The 20,349-nt window shown below is 45.7% G+C and overlaps 1 protein-coding gene across 1 annotated transcript in view; it reads right to left on the minus strand.

Annotated features, from left to right (window-relative positions):
• The window catches only part of FRAS1 (Fraser extracellular matrix complex subunit 1), a 104,029-nt gene that overhangs the window by 68,608 nt on the left and 15,072 nt on the right, over window positions 1-20,349 (minus strand). The window contains exons 3-6 of the mRNA XM_030272170.4: window positions 3,990-4,097; window positions 2,580-2,672; window positions 1,264-1,423; window positions 594-727 (exon numbers count right to left, since the gene is read on the minus strand). Of these exons, the coding sequence (XP_030128030.4) occupies window positions 594-727; window positions 1,264-1,423; window positions 2,580-2,672; window positions 3,990-4,097 (495 nt within the window). The remainder of the gene's footprint in view (window positions 1-593; window positions 728-1,263; window positions 1,424-2,579; window positions 2,673-3,989; window positions 4,098-20,349) is intronic.

Below are 20,349 nucleotides of genomic sequence, written 5' to 3' on the forward strand. Positions count from 1 at the left end.
CAGTTTTGCTCATTTCTAAACACAAACACACAGAAAGAACACTGCTCTGAAACTTTTCTTTCAGCTCAAGTTGCCTTGTATTTCTGGAGGCAAAAGTGAAATTTCATCCATAGCTGACTACTCTCAAATGCATTTCTAGAGTTCCTGTACAAAAGAAAACAACAGTAACAAGACCTGAAAACCAAACTTTCCAGCTGCAAACCAAACACTGAAATTTGTGAAGATAAACCCCATTGTAAATCTTGTGTTTTCATTCCTTTGCTCAACAGAAATAAAAACATTTCCTGATGAACTCCAGACCACTTTTTTGAGTACAAAACAAGAAGTGGTTTCTCTAGACAGAATTCTTGCCTAATTAACCAGCAAAGGGATGATAAAAACAAAATTATGGTGAAAGAAGGTATTAAGGAACAGGCACACAGGCTTCACCACCACTCCACACCATTTCTGCAGGTCAAGTATCTCTTTTCCAATTCACCCGCTTGTCCCCCAGAAGCTTTGATTGCTAATTTGGTTCCCAGCATGAGAGATGCACACTGCCCATGGAAAAGGAGGTGTTGAGGAACATTCCCAAAAGGCTGGAGGGTCCTTACCTGGCTGCAGAGCAGAGGCTGGCAGGAAGCTGTGGAGCACTGAGTTGCACCATCCCTGCAGACACACCTGGAGCACCGACCCAGGCTCCAGCCCTCGCCGTCCTGGAACACGTGGCCATCGAAGGAGCAAGGCTCTAAGGGACAGGGAAACAAGGGGGAGGTTTATTTCTCCAACACCCCTTAATCCCTTTCTGTCACCCATAGTTAAAACACAGCTCTCGTGCATCTCAGAATTCAAAACTGCAGATTGCCAAAGCAGGTTAAGAGGGTAACAATTCCCCCTGTTTTCAAGGGGCTTGTGCATTAAAAGCTCTGGATGCACTTCTCCCACTGGGACTCTACAAGAAAAGGCACCCAACAGCTGAAGAAGCATTTCTGGAACTTGCAGTCCAAGTGCACAGGAAATACCTGAGGTTTCTTCCCCAGTCTTCATCTCCAAAATGAGGACATATTAAGCATATCTGCTCACTGCTTAAAGCTTGCCCCCACCTCTTGGTCCATGGGTGAAGCCATTAGAAATATAAATATGGCAGCAGGACAGAAGGGGAATTATGAGACATGCTTGTCTCCAGTGTCTTCCCAACAAAACTGAACAAGAACATTAAAGCCTTCCTGATTTAGGGCTGAAAGGACATTCTGAGCTCAGATCATGGAAGCAAACAGTACTCACCACCACGGCCCACACATCTGGGACAGCAGGAGCCCTGGGCAGTGTCCTGCAGCTCCCCTTGTCCACAGGTGAGGGGTGGGCAGGTCCTGGGGCTGCAGGTCACCTTCCCGTGGGCACAGGAGCACTGGACACATCCTGAGCTGGCCCACTGCGTGCCGTGCTGCTCACAACACAACCAAGGGCACAGAAAGAACAGTGAGACCTGGAAATAAGCCTTGTCCCTTTACAAGTTCCTCCTCTCTCAAGGATAAGGCTTGGCACTGATAAAAAGTGTCTTTCTGACCACATGACAGAGGAATTGGGACGTGAAATGCAATTGTAGGTACAAATACGTCCACGTCCTTCTTGTGGGGAAGCCTACCCAAATAACAGGCTCAAAAGGAGCCAAAAGACAAAAGCTGCAGCAGAAGAAAAGCACAGGAAAATGCAGAAACAGCACAAGAAGAAATATAATGTATTATGATAAAACACAGTGCCCCAAATCACAGACACAAAGAAACATGAGAAGAGGATGGGTGTGCTACCCTTCCTGTTCCAGTTTTTGTTTAGCTTGTACCAGCTTCATGCTGGCCATGCCTCATGCTGGAACAGAGGTTTATAGCATCCATCTCAGGTGTGGAGAGCACAGCCCTACAAATATGTCTGGACATTTTAGCATATTCCTTGAGATTTGGGCCTGACTTACCTCTTGTCAAACAGAAAAGTCTGTAAGACACCACACACAGGACTTGAGTTTGCTGTTAAGCCATTTTTCTACATTTGCCAGTTGTTTGACATGATTCATTAACCACTACGCACGAATCTTGATTTTTTTTTTTTAATCCCCAGACACTTATTCTGATTGTTTTGGCCTTTCAGCCCCCCCTAGGTGAGACCACATCCCAGAACCTGCTTGCTGAATAATTCAGGATTACAAAGCACGGAACCCAGGTCGCAGAGCAGCGATCAATCTCCGGCAGCACAGGTGGCTGCTGAGAGAAAAGCCTTCTCTGAGCACAGCTAATATGTCAAGCTCACTGTGCTTGGCTCCCCTTCTGATGTTACTGCCCTGTCTCAGCCATCCACAGAAACAAGGGGAAGGAACAAGTGGAGAAATGTCTTCCATGAAGCCATGCAGGACACACAACTGCTCAGCAACTGCAAACCCTGCTGACCAAATTCCTGCTAAATTCCGCTATCTGGCAGTGATAGGATATAAATCCAGTGATCCATTCTTCCCCTGCACACCAGCTCAGCAGCCTCCACTGGCTGAAACAAGCAGGGAGCTAAGAACAGGTGAGGATGGTCCCTGCTGAGGAACTGGACAGAGCACTCACACTGTGGATCTGTCCTTCGTGCTGGCAAAATCCTTCAGCTCGGGAGGCACACTCGGGGCAGCACTTGTTGGAGGCTATTTGGAGCACTTCTCCCTAAAAAGAGACAGGATTCCAATAAAGAGCTGACATCAAACAGGGACTCCAAAATGAAAAGTGAAGCCACGAGGCCTGGCTGGACCTGGTGCTCTCAGTTCAGAAAGGAAAGGTTTCAAGTGAAATATAGAATGCTGCTACACCACACACCCTTGCTGAGAGGTGGCACAGCACTTTGTGTGTTTGACATTTTTTCCTCAAAATAACAGCAGAATTTACATCCTCAAGAGCACAGTTGGGAATTCTTCAGCTCAACCAGTATTCAAAGAACAGAAAACACTTGTGCAAGACAAAACTTGAGATACTTCAATAAAAGGCCACTGAGAAACATGGGACAGATGTTGCTGAAACAAGATCAGCCATATTTGCATAAATCTCATAATGGGTAGATAAGAAATAAGCCATGGAAAGGGATGGCGATTTCTGATCTTGTTTTTCTGTTGGTGGTTTAGCTTTGAAGCATGAAAGGATTTTTTTCTTCTGAGATCCTTGGTGATCCTTTTCAATGTTTAAAAGACCAGATGTTTTTGGAACACTTAAACATTTTGTCTTGAGGATTGCCCATGTCAAGGAGTCAGACAGATTCATTTCACACTATAAACCTATTTTCCATTATGGGTTTTAAATTAGTCACCTTTTCATTTATCTGATTTTTATCATTTTATCTACTGCACTCATTATTAGGTGTGCCATGACAGCACTTCATCTCCCTCCTCTTTAGCACAAAAATTCCTACTAGTTCAGTCTAGCTTTAATCAATACACAGCAATAATAATGGGGAAAACCAGTAAGAATCAAAATTATTTCCTCATTAGTGCTGTCATATTAGGAAACATTTTAACCTGCTTCACAAAGCCATATAATTATCCTGACAGCCTCTTTAAAACACTCTTTTTCACTGCTATTTGTGCACTCCACCCCAGCAATCCAGATGTTAATGCAAGACCAATCCCATGGCCAATTAATGAAGACATAGACAAAGACAAGCAGGAGACAACGAAAGCTCAGGAACCATCACGAGGAAGAAGAAACTGGAAGACAGACAATCTCAGCTCTGTTGTTGCTCAGCAGAGTGGAAAGTGCCCATCTGCACCTTCCAGGGAGCCCCAGCCCCACCTCCGAAGGAAGGGGGGCTCATGCTGGGAGGTTGGAGCCTGGTTCAGGGGCTTCCTTTGGGATCAAGCTGTTCCAACACCCGGCCTCTGGCTGCAGCAAAGGGGACAAAGGCTTCCCACACCACGTTTTCACTCCAAGGAGGGGTGCAGGGACATAGAGCCCGTGCCTGGCTCTGGGCAGCCACAGGCACGTGCCCCTTACCTTCTGGAAGTCACACTGAGGGGCTTTGCAGGCTGTAGGCTCGCAGGTGACAACGCCGCTCCGGCATCGGCAGTCTTGGCAAGAATCCGGCTTCCAGGAGGTGTTATTCTGCAAATAAAGTTGGAAATGAGGCCCATGCAGCACAAGGCACGTCCTGTTTTGACAACACATCTCAAATAGCACCGCAGAGACAGACTGCAGCAGAGCCCTCCTCCCTCCCACACGCTTATCAGGCCCCATGTTGGCACTTCTCACTCAACAGCTTCCAAAACACAGCTGAAAGACAAGGCCATGCAGGGCCAATAATCAGCTCCAACAGCCACATAATCCAAACTCCAAGAGCTCCAGGTGAATACAACGTGTCTGGAAAACTTCCCAGTGATCAGGTTCAGGCTGTCCACACCGCAGGGTGACCCCAGGTGGTGCTGAGGCAACAGAGGTGGCTTTGAGGCAAACCCGTTCCTGGATGCGTGGCCAGGTAGGAACGGGCTCTACCTGGGCACATGTGTTCCCAAAATACCATGGAGGAGACTCTGGCCAAGCAGAGTCTGACACATCTGGAAACAGCTGTCGCCACCGCTCGATCAGTGCACCCGACTGGAACATCCACAGCTAATTCACACAGGTTTCCACCACCCGTGCTTGACCCCCTTTCATTCCCTCCATGCTGAGGTCATGATCCCACGCTGCCTCCACAGGAAAAGGGGAAGAGGAGGATCAGTTTCTCATCTGAAACACTGTTTGTAGCTAGACAATCCCTGTCCCTGTTGTATAGACAAACCCTGGGCTAAACTGGCACCACACAGGATGTTCTCCTGGGTAGGATGGACAGCCCCTACCCCAGCCACTCAGCCTCGATTTTAAGGGATTTGCAAGGAGACCAGGCCTTGCTGCTCATTTCCACCATGTAGCGATTTACATCAATTCACTCACAGTGCAAAGCACGACTTAGGAAGGATGATTAACAGTTGACTGCCACGAGCACATTTACAGCTAACTACTAAAACTGTTAAGCATAATGATAAAATACTGAAATGTGCCTTAAAGGCCCATTAGGTCGCTTAATGAGAGAAAAAATATCCTGAAAAACCAGGCCACTTGCTCAGGCACTTCTGTAGGAGATTAGGGAGATTCCTGGTTAGTGCCAATGCTGACCTTAGAAGGTGCACAGCCCCGGGGCAAGGCAAAGAGGGATGGTAATTCCTGCTCAGGAACACAGCTGGTTCTCCCCTGGCTCACACACTGCAGAACAGAAACCCTGACACCATCTCTGCCAGCAGATTTATGGCACAGTTAGGGAAGAAATGAAGGTTAAGTGATGGAAAGCTGGCAGGGAAGCCAGCCACGGGGTAACCAGCAGTAGGAAGGGAGGGCACAGACTCACTGCCCCATCTCTTGGTTCTTCTAAACCTTCACCTCTGACCTCTCATGCTTATTAAAATTTTTAAAAAAGGAAAATAATTTCCACAGTGGAACAATAACCAAAGGAATCTCACAGCACAATGTCAGCACAGAGCCACCCTTTTTTACTCACATTTTGAGACTTAAAGGTTTGTGGTAAGAAAACCCCTCTTTGCTCTTTTTCCTCCCCTGGTTTCTATCATAGCCCAAGCAGGCTGACTCTTGTCGGTGGGCTCAAATCAGCTGCTTCTAAGTTCCTTTTGCCAGGTACAGGATCAAAATAGAAACTTCTCTGCAGAGCTTCAGAAAATTCAGGAATCAGGAAACTACCAGCTGATCTGTTGGGATATGAGAGTCTTCCAAGCACTTCATGGGTCTCAGTGTCCAGGTCTTTGGACAATTCAACATTTAGCTGAGGATTCCTGGTAACAGACCTAAAGTCCAATTTGGAAAGTCCAGATCCCACCTATCTGTGTTGTGAGGCTTTGCTAGTGCTCACCCAGCAGGTACAAGGATACTCCAAAGCTCCCAGGCAATACAGTTCCAAACATAAAGCAAGACTTTTCAGTAGACACTCAAAGAACTGCTGGAAATGTGCCTGGCGTCTTCTCCAAGGCTCTGCACCTCAGTGGACAAATTATCTGCTGCAATCTAAGTGCTGGATTCCAATCCTGTTGAGAGTGTATTTTTATCAGTGACAATTTAAGGGGATTTTTCCTTACAAGTACTAATATAATTAACAGTATAAATAATTAAATATCACGCAGAGAGTGCTTTGAAGACGGAAAACACTCCTTAAACGCCAAGTAGTGCCATTATAATTTATTAATTCCCTGGATTTCCCAACATCAAAAGAATAAATGATACCTAATTCAACTGAATTTTAAAACACCATGCTGGCAAGAAGAAATGCATCTGCATTACTTGGGCCAGTCTGCAGAACAGGGGCCAAAAGAACAAGAAATGCTCACAAACCTTTTGAACCTGCAGATAGCCAGACCAAGACAAAATGAGATAAAACTGGAGACAGAGCAGCACAGTTTGAGCATGTGATGGGTTTGGAGAATACTGATGAGGATTTAGAAAAAGGCAGAGGAAAAGAAGATAAAAGAGGCAAGAACACAACAAGCAGTAAAAGCAAAGAAAAAGCTAAAGAGACAAAGAGCAGACATGGAGCAAAGGGAGCCCAGAGCAGCTGTGAGTGCTCCTGGTTTGCTGCTGTCACCCTGTCACATTAACCAGAGTACAGAAAAACCTAAATCTCTTGGACCACTGCTTTTTTCAATAACTTCAGACAGCTGCACCTGTCCCTCCTTGACCTCAGCCAAAAAAAAAAAAAAAAAAAAAAAGCAAACCACCCCACCCAACAAATCACAAATAAGTAGTCTGCTATTAATATGTGAAAAGCCTCAGTAATTTAATCAGGTGCCACTCAGCATGGGATATCATCACACCAGATAACAGTGTGTGTGCTATTCTGGTGCAGCACTGGGGAAATAAGAAGCCTACAACAGCTGGTTTGTGTCCCCTTTCCAGCTCTTATGGCTCCCTGAAAATATCCAGTCCATCCCTAAAATGTCACTGGATGTTGGGGTGTCCCCTGCAGCATGCAGGGCCTGTAAAGCCACTCACTGGGGTGGTGGCATTGCTGCAATTGCTAAGCAGGGTGAAGCCAGCAGGGCACTGCTGCAGCCTTCGTGTCAGCCAGGAGTCGAGCTGCAGATTTGTGGTGTCACACCAAAACCGAGGGGGTTGTTGCTTATCACCTGATGGTGATGAGGGGTCTGGAACACCTCTCTCATGAGCAGAGACTGCAGAGCTGGGCCTGGTTAGCCTGGAGAGGACTGAGAGGGAATCTCATAAATCTAGACAAATATCTCCGAGGTGTGACAATAGGATGGTGCCAGACTTTTTGGTGAGCCCAGTGACAGGAGAAGTAGCAGCCATAAACTAAAACACGAGGAGTTCCACCTCACCATGAGGAAGAACTTTTTTCCACGAGGGTGGCAGAGCACTGGAGCAGCTGCCCAGGGACCAAACTCACCCGGACTCACCCCTGTGTCACCTGCTCCAGGTGACTTGCCTTGGCTGGGGGGTTGGACTGGGTGATCTGCAGAGCTTCCCTTTCAACCCCAGCTATTCTGGGATTCAGTGGTTAACTCACCAAGAGGCTGCTCTGGACCCAGACTGCTGGACTCTGCTTTGGGGAGCAGGGAGGAGAAAAACCTCTGGGAGAAAGCACAAGGGAGCTCCAAATCCGAGTGCCAGATGGGATTTACCTCCCAAGTCGCTCCTGTGCCAGAGACAACAGAGAAAAGGCAGGGATCGGGTGTCTCAGAGGAGGAATTCCAGGCAGCTTTGTTGAAACGGCAGGCAGAGCCCGGAGCAATTACACTTTTGGTAACAATTCCCAGCATTACCCACCGGCTGCCAGGCGAGGAGCCTTGGCAGTCCCTCTTTCATTTGTCATTTCCACTCCAATTATTTGACAATGCGGGCAATTGGCAGGAGAAGCCCCAACGAGGGGGAAGCACAGAGAAGCACTGCACGGTCTGTGGGGATACCCATTAGTGGAGCAATGAGGAGATGAAAGTAATTCAGAGACACATAAAGGATTCCCAGCGTCCGTTCGTTTTGGATTTGATGTTTTATCTCTGGCAATGGGGAGATGTTGCTCTGCTGAGTGTGTTTTTTAGATCTGGTGTTTGCTGGCAGATAAGAGGAACTCCTTGACAAGGGGGTTTTAATGGGCTCGTTCCAGCATGCCCGCCCGGAATCAGAGAACAACTCAGGAACGACTGGGCTCGGGAATCAAATGGAAATTCAGCTCCTCTCAGTGGAAACAGCTTCAGTCCTACGCTCCTAGGAGAGTACAGAGCAACTAAGGCAAAGCACAGGGCTTGTAACAACACAGCAACACGAACACACTGTTCCAGGAATTGGGAACTAGCTCTCTCCTTCTTCCAGTCAGGGAATTAGGAGGTTACATAAAGTAAAACAAGGTACTGTTTTCACAGTTCAGCACTCTGCCACATTTCCGACTGTGAAAGTCTTGCACCAGTTGTACCAGCCTCGTAAAAATCAAGAGTCTAAAAATAACATTTCCCAGCAGTCCTGAGATATTTCAAGGATGTGATATTCCAAAATACTCTTCTTCACCTATACTGAGGTGCTGTTGTAATGTTCACCCTTGTCTTTCACACAGACACAGAAGCAGTCCAAAGGGCAAGAGCCCAAATGAACCAAAGGCACTTTGTAAAACTATGGTTTCAAATCACCCGTTCTAACCAGGATTTAAATCAGCACACAGAGGTCTTTGTTCAATATTTTGGGAGCAGCAGTGTTCCTTTAGAAAGGTTAATGCCTTTTGGTTTGTCAGTATTAGAATCACCTAAAACAACTTGCAGCCTCTTTGTAAACTTTCTTCTCACATGAAATCCATCTGTAAATGGACATGGTGAATGACTGATAGCAAAAACAATTACTTTTCTCCCATCATCTTATGCTTGAAGATTTTTTCCATACCCAGTTGTGTGTTTTGATGAACAGCACACGCCAGGAATTCTCCTCAGCATCCAGGAATAACATTTGGGGTCCCCCTGCTGTTTTTTCTCCCTTTGCCCAAGCAGTTCCTAACCTATCAACTGGCAAATTTCAAACATTCTCCCCCAAAATGTCTTCTGAGTGGATATCAAACTGTTAATGGATGTCAAACCCAAAGTGCTTGATTGAACAGCTGTGGAAAAGAAGGGAGGTAAAGGATTCATTTAATCTAAATTAAATCACAGCTTTAATGATAGCACTTATTACAGCATAATGGCTATTTCTGGAGCAGCAGGGGTGCCCACCTCTACTGTGTGATGCTCTGGGTGCAGGTGATGTTCTGCCCCCTTCAAGTGATGCTGTTTGGTCCAAACTTGAACCTGAGAGAGCCACCAGGACATCAGCAGTCAACAGCCAGTGACAGATGTGTCAAATGGTGAGATGAGATTGCCAGAGGGAAGTGGGATTTCAATTAGAAACGCAGGTTATGATGGCCCAAATGCTGCCATGTTAACTGCATCTCAGCCAGGGCAGAGTGGACAAGACAGACTAAGCCTTTTATCCCTTTTCTAACAACAACAAAATACCATCAGGCCATGAAAATCCTTGCAGCTGATTCAGCAGAGAAAGGAAATTTCCTTCAGTACCAGTCATGGCCCTCAGAAGCTCTGCACCGGGTGAAAGGTAACTCTAATTCTACTTCTTGAAGGCAACAATCCACTCTTGAGCAATTTTGCAAGCCATGTCAGCAAATACAGAGCTATCTCCAATTCCAGGCTGGATATTTAGGAAGTATCCTTTCCAAGCACAGAATTACACACCTCAAATCCTACTATTGTCACTGTGGGTTCAAGCACAGTAATCTCCTTTCCAGCCCCCAGAAAATACAACTCCTTTATGTCCTTATCTTCCATCTCAGCTCCCTGTGCAGCAGATTAATAAACTGGTTCTCTCTTCCCTTCCAAAGGGAAAGAGGACCCCTGCACAGTCATTAATCTTGGAGAAAAAAGGCTTCATTAAAGAGAAAAAATGATGAAGAAAAGCCTGTAGAATAAGGAAATGTGCAGACTGTCCTCACATCCTCCAGTATTGTTTCAGTATTGCTGTGGTTCACTGGGAGCTGCTGAGATTCAACAAGGTGACAATCTTATGTCCAAAACCAAATAGAAATAATGGCAGCAGAAAGTGGGTAGCACCTCAGTGCTTGACCCAGACACGGCTCCTTGCTGCCCTCTGTTACAAATGATTCAATTAATTGACTCTGGCCCACAGAAACTACAAGCCCAAAACCAAAATCAGGCTTAAAATATCCTGAAAAGGGTAAAGATGATAGATGTGTTAGTGTGCTTCAGCGCTGTGGAGTGTGTTTAGGTTCATTGGGATCAAGAGGGACAGCATGGGGGGAAGGAGGGAAGAAGTTAATCAGCACAGTCCTTGGCATTCACTGGGTCACACATGCTTTAAAAATGATTATTTTTTCACAGTGACAGCAAAACCACACCAAACAACTGAGGAGAACTACAGCTAATTGCCCCTCTCTCTGTGAAAGAAGGAATGCCAGGGCTACAAAAGCTTATCCTGTCCAAGAGTGGTGAGCAGACTGAGGGAGAAAAGGCAAAACCTGTGGAATAACACCAACAGGGAAGCAGCTGTGACCAGAAGGTGCAGTGGAGGGAAAAGTGACTCCAAGTCTGGAAAGAGTGGTCAGATGAATCACAAACCATGGCTTTTCAGAGAAGGCATAAAAAACAGCTCTGTGAGGCATTTAAACTCCCTCCCGTGAGGCAGATAAAAGATGGACAGAGAAACAGGGCATGGGTTGGTCTCAGCAGGAGAAGTACCAGTCTATTAATTAGCATGATTGGCCATCAGTCAGAAATAAATCATATTATCCATTGGTAAGTGGCAGCATTCGACAGGGAACAAATTGCACATGTCTCTGAGCTCATGCTGGAACAGCTCCTTTTGCTTTCATTATTCAGAAGCACTGCGTGAAAGGTCATGGAAAAAAAAATATTTATTTAAAATTAAAGCCCTGTAATCCTATCTAAAGCGTATTTATTTTTTCAATGCACACCACCATGACTCTGTGACTTGATTTCCAATACAGTGCCAGGGAGATGTCAGGAGCTGCTCTGAAAATAACCATGATCCATACCTGGAACATCTCTCCAATTTGTTCCCTTTACCACAGTTCCTCTTCTATAGAAAAACCAATTTTACAAAATTTGACTGTCCACAGGAGAAGCAAGCTCAGAAACAAAGATGATCATAACCTCCAGAGCTCCTGCACATAAATTTTTGCCTCTCACCCCCTTCTCAGTACTTAACATCTCTCTCTGAATAAATCTCAAACAATTTACATGGCAAGCCCGTCATGGGGGCTGCAGCAGCAAGGCTTAGAGGCAGCACATGCATAAGCACTTATTTAGACTCTTGAAAGCAGACTGGGGGTTCCTAAATCTCTCCAATGCTCATAGTTTAAAACAGGGACAGTTTTATATCAAAGCACTTGGCTCCTTCACTGTAGTGAGGTCTTAATCTACAGAAGCTGCTCCATGAAATATTTAGCAGAGGCAAAGCATATGCACCCCTTAAGTTCAGGCTGAGGAAGAAAATGCATCTTCCCTCCATCCTCAGGCAGCAAGAATGGGCTGGGTATTACACCAGGTAACACCTGAGAAAGTGCTTTTGTTAACCATTTTAATTCTCCTTCTCTAATAAGCCTGCAGGAGTGCTTGGTAATGTGTTTTTCAAAGCACAGCTCTGGCTCCCACCAAGCCCCAGGGATAGCTGACCACACAGATTCAGCGAGAGGAGGAGCACAGAGCTCTCCTCACATCCCTCTCCATGCCGTGGATATTTGCCAGGCTGAAGATTGCTCGCTGACATGGTGTGAGCCAATTCCTGTCAGGCTACTTCACGCTTGGTTAGAAATAATTGCTGCCTCATTACAAATTTAATCATGACACTGTGATATGGCAGAACTCTTCCTTGCAATCTCCTTCTCTTCCTTCTTGAAGAAGATGTGAAACAGATTGACCACTATGTAGCCTAGGTATTTTTAATTTTTTTTTTCTCCTCAAAGAAGAAGATCCCATTTTCCATGAACAGTTTGTTCATGTAGTTTCTACATGGCTTCAGAAACATCTCACAATGCTTTTAGCTCCAGGTTCCTGCAGGATCCCGAGGTTTTCAGTTTTTCTTCATCTGCATCAACTTTGAGAAGGTCTCAAAGTAGAAGAGTCCCACACTTGAGAACTTGCCTGTAGCCTGAACGATTCACAGTTTCCCTGAAGAATGCAGAGATTTAGGAACAGTGGCACAGGAAACACTCTTGAGGGAAGTGCCCTCTCTACTGAATGGGTTAGGAAGGAATAGCCGAGGATGGAGAGGGAGAGGTTCCCCTAGAACACAGCTGCAAAACTTGAGAAAATTCCACACTCTCCTTTCCCCACTTCACTCTCTCTGTGCCACGAATGTAGCTGATGCAATCACCAGCCTGGCACCTTCCTAGAGCTACAGAAATCCCACAGCAGGGATGAATGGGATCCATCTGATTGCAGGGATCAACTCAGTTCTAAGGAAGAAGCCCTCCAAAGCAAAAGCAGGGTAATCTCCTTTGCTGCACAAGCCTTACTTCTAAGAACGTTGCAGCAAAGCACAAAGGAACATTCCCAGAACTACAAGTACTTAGAGCAGCTCCAACCACAATCCTGGTTTCAGTACACCCATGTCTCCTGAGGATTTTGGTGATGGGAATTCTCAGGAGCAAGGCCTTGGTGCTTCCAATACTTTCAGGTGTCTCCCTACCTGTTACTCCCTATGCTTTCAAAACCAGCAGCATGTAAATAAAGCACAACCTGATACCAAAAAAGAGTAGGGGATTTAGAAAAATACTCTGTTGTATTTTTCCTTCCTCTCCTTTCTCTTTTTTTTTCCCCTCAGCAAAATAAAAAAACTGAGCTGGGAGATTGGAGACTACTGAATTAACTTTCTTTACTGCACTGTTCTTCCACTCCTCTGCACTGGCACCCTTCCCAGAGGTCTGTGCACAACAGTGTGGACGGATGGCTTTTCCAAACACCTGCATCCATCATTTCATTTGACCTCCAGAGGCCACATTCTTCCCTGCATCTTTAGTTACCTTTATCTTAAAAAGAAAAAAGGAGAGCAATGTGGGTCACCAGAGTGAAGCTGGTGAAGCAGCCAGGCTCCCTCCTTTCCTGCCTGCAGGGAAACAACCCTGAATCCCTGGGGCAGTGGTGCCCGGGTCAGCCACAGCTCTTGCACTGCGCCAACCCAGAGGAGAGCACGCCCCAAACCACAGGCTTCACCTTGTGCCTGATGTTCCCCTCTCAGGGCCATGGGGAATGTTGTTTCAGGCTCTGGAAACAAACTGCCATCGTGTGCAGCCCTGGCGAGACAGCCCATTTTTCAGGAGCTTGGGGACACAAAGTATTTCAGTGCTCTTTTCTGCAGTGCAGTAAATATTGCACTTTAAATCCACCTGACAGCTGTTTAAGTCCTGCTAGGAATCCAACCTTCAGGGTGTGGGACCTCAGTTACAGCTGTGCCTGCCCCACCCTGGAAGTGCTCAAAGCCAGGCTGGATGAGGCTTGGAGCAATCTGGTCTAGTGGAAGGAGTCCCTGCCCATGGAAGGAGGCTGGAAATGGCTGAGCTTTAGGTCATTGATGTCATTTATGACTGTCTCCTATTTCTAGGAATACACAGAAGTGCTTGCACAAGGGGATGTTGAACAGAGGATGTGCAGTGACAGACGAGTGGGAAGTGGCTGCATTATCACCTTCCAGGACAAATCCGCTAAAAGAGCAGCTAAACCCAGTGGGAATTGCAGCCATCCAGCATCCTCTCCTCCAGACACGCACACGAGAGCTTCACACTGAGGGGAGACTCCTAAAAACAAAGAGGAAAGCAAGCCTGCAAGTCTTTTTAACACAGCACACTGAACATCCTCCAGCTTCCCCTCACCTTCAAGAGGCCAATGAAAGATGCTTGATGAAAGCCTGGAGACAGTCAGGGCTCTTCCTGCAAAAGCAGATGGCTCCAGGGAAATCCCAGCTCCCTCAGCCCACACTGGGCTGAGACATTGAGACAGCCAAGACACACTGTTCTTGGAAATGAGGATGTACAAAGGCAGAAAAAAATTGCTTCACCCCCTATTAATCTGCAGAACTTTCCCACCCCACGACGAGGAACAGAGAGAGGCAGAATTTCGGAGCCCAGCTCAGAGCACACTTCACTTGAAAAGAATCCAACACATGGATTTTTTTTTCCCTACCCTTCCCTGGATGATTAACCTGGGCACCACTCCCACGTCTGAAGACAGAGCACACCGAGACTGAAGTGCCCATGAGCTACGTGCACAAGTCCTGTCGTGTCCACCCCACCCTCCCCACCCCATCGTTTGCACTGGAAATATAGAGGTTTGTACCTAAAGAGAGCTCTCCTCTCAGGGATGAGGATTAGCTACCCCACTGGAGCTTTTGCAGCAAGCTCATCCAGAATTATTACAGCTGTGCTTCCACCTTGAGCAAGCATAAGGAAAACATCATGCAGGATGGCAGGAAAAGGATGGGGTTTTCCTCTCATTGCCATGCTAAAGTGAGCATCTCTGGCTCCAAGAGCAAAAAGGAGGAAAACCTGGGGCAGCAGACAGGGCCCCAGGCTCTTTGCTGGACCTCCAAGCCATGGCCAGGGAAAAGAAAAAAGAATTGTACTTCCAATAATCCCCTCCAGCCACATCACCTGCTCGGAATCATCAGCAAATGGTTCCCACCACATGGCAGGGGATAAGGAAAGATCACAGAGACTATCCAAACCCCAGAGCCTGCTGGGAATGTTAATCCAGCCTCCTGCCATAACCCCCAGCAGCCCTGCTACGTGCACTCAGGGCAGAGAACTGAAATCCCCACGCCCAGCAAGGGGCTGGCTTGGGAAAACACAAAGTACTTCAGAAAATCCATGATGGCAGGAGTTATTTCAGCACTAGAGGGAGGGAAGCATTCTCCACATCTTCCTAGAATGTCTTCCTTTCCTGTCATTTCACCCTTCTTCTCCCTGATATTTTTCCATTTCTTACCGGTGTCATTCATTACGTTCTTAATATTCAGCCCATTTCAGAACATTTACCTTTCCCTGCTTGTTTTAGGGGTTGGCTCTGCAAATTGCTCTAACTTCCCAAAACTTCACCAGCTTCACCACTATGCCATTTGTGGCCTTCACCAAATTTTGCCATTGTGTCACCATCTCATAATTCAAATCTCTTTACAATATTCAGATTGCAAAGCCTGCTTATCTTTCAATATTTAAGTTTTTTAACCTTCCCAGAACGAAGAGACTCTTAAAGGAGATGACATTTTATTGATGCTTTGAAATACCTCTGAGGAAAAACAGGGTGAAGTATTCCAGTGAACCACTTTGTCTCACAAAAACATTTCCTTCCAAGACCTAACAGTTTGAAGGAAAATCACTTTAGACAAGGGACAATTTCTTCATGGACCAGAATATAAAGTAGACCCAAGCCTGCCCATTTTGCTGACCCAAAACCCAAGGACTGCAAGCAATTATTGCTGTCAATGAAAAGACACAGCAGCCAGCGTGACACTAGAAGAAAATGAAAACCTCACACACTCTTAGGGTAAGAAATAATATCATATTTTCTCTCCAAAATGTCTCCTGTGGATGCTGTGCCCTAATTTTTAGGTGGTCCCATCAAGTCCAATCCCAAAGGCTGAGATCTTGAGCAATGCAAATGTAAAGTAAAACAACCTGAATATTTCAGCTGGACAGGGCTGGCAAGTCCTTTCCTTTCAGATGTCATTTAAATTTTATAGAGAGGCATAAGAGAAGTGATTTATGCAAGATGGAAGTCCTAGGAGGAGCAGCCTGTCACACACAATACTCATACTTTGTCCACTGCTCCAATGTAACAGCAAATTATACAAATTCCAAGGAAGGAGAGAGTAGGAAACCTCTCAGGAAAGTGGCAGAAAAGCAGAGCTTTCCACTTCTGTTTTCAGAAAGTTGTTAATGAATGATGGCCACTCCTGCTTGGTGACCTTCACAAAACGAGCTGGCAGTGTCACCTCTACCCCTGCATGGTCACAGATCTAAATCACATTGTGATAAAAGATAAAATTGCCTTAAATGGCAATTCCAGCCCAAGAGCCAAACCCCCATGAAATCTTGAGAGGGTGGAGTGATCTTTGCTCTCCCCTAAAGCACTTTGATCAGACAGCCAGGAGCAGCCAAAACCTGTGGAAGTGTGTGATATGCCCTTTGTTAGCCATTTTTTCAAGATGACTATTCAGCACCAATAATTTGCTAGTGTGGTATAACACAAGTTGCTTGGTCTCTCCAAAATCTCTGTCTGTAGGAGCCAGGAACATTTGGTGCCAGCTTGAGAACCCTGGCTGTTCTGTGCACAAGGAGGGTGTCGCACCAAAACTCATCTAAGAGCTGTTCGTTTGGAGGGAATTTATAACAGTGAGCAAAACCACCTTCCTCATCAGGAGAAGTATGTCCCTTCAGAAAAAAACTGAGGGCAAGACTGTATAAAGGAGTAAGAGGAGGTGCTCCACAATAAATTCTTTAAAAGGGACCAGCTAAAGGCAGACAGGTGCCCTTCTGAAGGCCATTTCAGTACCTGTCACTGAGCAGTCCAGAAATAAAGCCATGGTTCCTCACTGCCCAAACACTGCAGTGCAACCAAACCAGCAGAAACCCACCCTTAACTCCACTGTTAGATTTTCTTCTTCTCCCAGCAAAACAATTATTCCTGCTGGTGTTCGTCCAGGCAAGGTCTCCTCCCTCTGCATCCGGCTAATGAATCAAAACCAAACCCTGCACTTAACAAAACCCACGTCTGACCCCACATCAAAGCTTTGCCCTTGCCCTGCTTTGATTCTCTTGCTGATAAACTAAATAAAGTCTCTGGTCTCATTTCATCCTCTCCCCCAGGCAAGTTGAACTCCGGTCCTGCTAAGGATGGGCGCTCTAGAAATGCCCTTGTATAAACATTTGGCTTGTCTCAATTACTCCATCTTTGTGTGTTCAGCATTTTACAGACACATGAGCAAGCACAGGCTTCCTCTCCCCTCTTTCTCTCCTTGCCACTTCATACCTGCTTAAATTCAAGGCAGCCAATCCTTCTGTTAGGAGCGGAGTTGAAGCAGGGAAAATGGTGTGCGAAGTGCCTGTTTACATCTCCAGTGACCGAGGGAACCATTATCATCCATCCAGTTGTCACAGGCCTTTGTATCATCTGCTCAGGCCATTAGGATTTAATTCCTTTACACATATCCAACAGCCATTTACTTGTAGGAACCCGCAGTTAAGAGCCAGGCACATTTGCGTGAGCTGGAATGTTCATTACCAGCCCTGTCCGTCAGTGCCAAACGGACACCTGGAATTCCATCTGAGAGCACCGGGCCATGGACAGGGAGAGAAAGCAGAAGCTGCAAGAACATCTCTCCATAAAACCCCACTGAAAGGACACTGCTAGTGCTGCCACAGGACAGCCCTTTCTCCCAAGCTGTTGGAACCTGTGGCATTGATGATTCTGAGATTGTAGAAAGTCTCTGTCTCTCAGCCCCGTTGCCAAAGAAGAAGCCATAATTCGTCTGTGCTGGTTCCCAGGTTGTTTATTCTGTTTATCTCTAACATGTTCTGCTGCCCTGCCGCAGCTCTGTCCTGCAGGGCAGCGTGTGGGGCTCTGCCCTCAGTGGGATGGTACAAACATTAAATACCAGAAACTACCTGTGCTGGATTTACAATAACGTGCCAATATCTGTCACCTATGTTGAACAGTGTGTCCCCAGCCTGAACCAACAGAAAAATGCCAACACCACAGTGAAACATGGAGGGCATGAAGAAGGAGAAAAAGGACAAAACACACCCAATTTCCTCCATCTTGTCCCCTTTGGACCCCTAATCTAGAAACCTAAAACTTTACTTTTGCACCCGTGCCACACTTAATTATTACTCATATCAAACACTCAGAGCTGGTAATTCATCCTGTAAGATTGAAAACTCTTTTCCATGGACAGAGATCACAGACAGTGTCTCTGGGGGCTCTGTCCAGGGGGGTTCCTGACCCCTGCCAGGGTCCCAGGGCAGCCAGAGGGAAGCCCTGGATTCCCACACCAAGCCAAGCAGCAATTCCTGAGACTCCCAGGCTGCTTTCTCCTGAATCCACATGCAGCAGATGTGGCTTGTTACCTCCCTCCAGGCAGAGCTGGGAAAAAATAAGGCAGAGCCAACAGTAATTTCAGCGTTGCCCAAAGCAGCAAAATGTATTCCAGTGGCTAACCAGATCCATGAAACCCTGCCAGTCATTGCTCCCCGTGCAATTCCCCTTTCCAGGAAACTCACACATGGGTGTCAAAAGCTCATTAGAAACAACTCTTTTTTAATTGCTTCTCATTTCCATGTTTTCCCTAATTAGAGGCATTTTAGAGCTTCACGTAGACCAAGGCAGGTAAGAGGGATGCAAATTAGGACAAGGTTTACCCAGAAGGCCAGAAAACCTACTTTAGTCTTTTTAGAGGGAGGAAAAAAAAAAGACCTGGCTCCAAAGCCCCCAACTGTCCTGATACAAGATTTTTTGGAAATCCTCCCAAAGGATCCATGATTTATAGGTTTGGGGTTTTTTTACACTTTCCATCAGTGCACTACAACAGGCTAAGCAGACTCAAAAACTAGTGGTTTTTTAAAAAAGAGAAAATATATTTAATAGACCCCTCAAGGAGAAGCAAATAAACTAATTATCCTCAATACATGAAAATGCTTTTCTTGTAAAAACACCTTTCCCGAGCAAAAACTCACAGCAATAGAGATAAATCCAAACAAAGGAAATGGTGTTAAATAGATGATCATAAACCCAAGATTGCTTCAGGAATGCTCCTTTTCAAGGCATCTACAGAAAAGTATTTCCCGGGCTTGACACAGATCTCACACACAAAATAAATGCCTCGTTAAATAGAATTGTACAGGTGTTAGCCAACTGTAAACTACCTTTTAATCCCAATTTCCCCTTATTTTAGGTATACAGCATTCAGAAAAGAAATGCAATGACTAAATGTTTGCACATATGGATCTATCAGTCTTTCCTCCCCCCTGTCCATGTGGACTTCTGGACTGTCAGAATAAGACATACTCCTTTAAAAAATGCAATTAAGACCTTTCCATCATTGTGGCTCCAGGATTTTCTAGGCACGCCCACTCAAGGTAGTTTGCAATTTGGCTGGGTCTGGACTTGCAGGATTTAATTATTTTTGGTACCCGATTGGCTGCGTGCCCAACTCCCAATTTGAGGAAAGCCACATCCCTCCTTCCTGAAAAAAAAAAAAAAAAAAAAGCTAACAGAGATCCCATTGATACTGCACTCATCAGCTCTGTAAACCTCCTCTGCATTAATCATCCTGAGCATAAAACACACGTGCAATTCCTGAGCTGCTCCTAAGGAGAAGGGAGCAAGGGAGGGAAAAACAGGCAACATTTGGTTCTTGTGTTGCTTTTCCTACTGCAAGAAGCAGCTTTAGAGGAGGAATGAGGATTCCCTTTAGCAGAACAGCTTGGAAAGGAAAAGAAAAAGGCATTTTGCAGCATTTTATCACAAATATAAAAATTCCAGCACTTCCCCTAAGAACATGTGCTGTTCCCACTGAACACAGAGCCTGTGCTGTGTTATCTGATGAAGCCCAAAGGCCAAAATATTTCTCTTCAGCTGAATCTAAACCGTGGGGAACCAAAAGCAATTTCTCTGAGCAGTTACCTGCAGGCCAGTGCAGGGCCAGGCTTCTAGTCCTGGATTCCTTACAGAAGACTTAAAAATGCATTTCAAAACCAGAACTGACTTAATGCCAACATAAAAGCTGAAATATGTTTGCTGCTTGAAATTTACCTTTACTTAAACGGTACAACTTTTTCACTGGCTTCCTACATTAAAAAGAGACTCTGGGCAAGACTGGTATCTTTTTAAGCCCTCCTAAACTGCAAGAGAAAAATGACATTTTCAAAAGTCAGCATTTTCCAAACCAGCTAAGTCAAGCTCCTGAGCCTAAATTTATGCATCAAAGTGTTCAGTGCTCCTCTCCAAAAATCCCGTGTTCAGCTGATGCTTCACAAGTCCTGTGGAGCCACCATACAGCTAAAACCACAGTCAGCATCCCTAAATCCACAGCCTAGCTTTAGGCTCCTGATCTTGAAACAGCTACACAAGCCACCTTAAAGCACCTGTCTGTAGACAAGGATTTGGGAGAGGATGGAGAGACAGCTGGGAAAATAATTTAAAATATGTAATTTTGAGAAAAAGTAATAGTTTAAAAAAGCACTTCCTTGGGACTCTCTGCTGAGCAGATTTTCACTTGCTAAATCAGCAGAGATTTATTC

Source organism: Taeniopygia guttata, chromosome 4 (assembly GCF_048771995.1).
Source record: "Taeniopygia guttata chromosome 4, bTaeGut7.mat, whole genome shotgun sequence".
In the NCBI taxonomy this organism is placed as follows: domain Eukaryota; kingdom Metazoa; phylum Chordata; class Aves; order Passeriformes; family Estrildidae; genus Taeniopygia; species Taeniopygia guttata.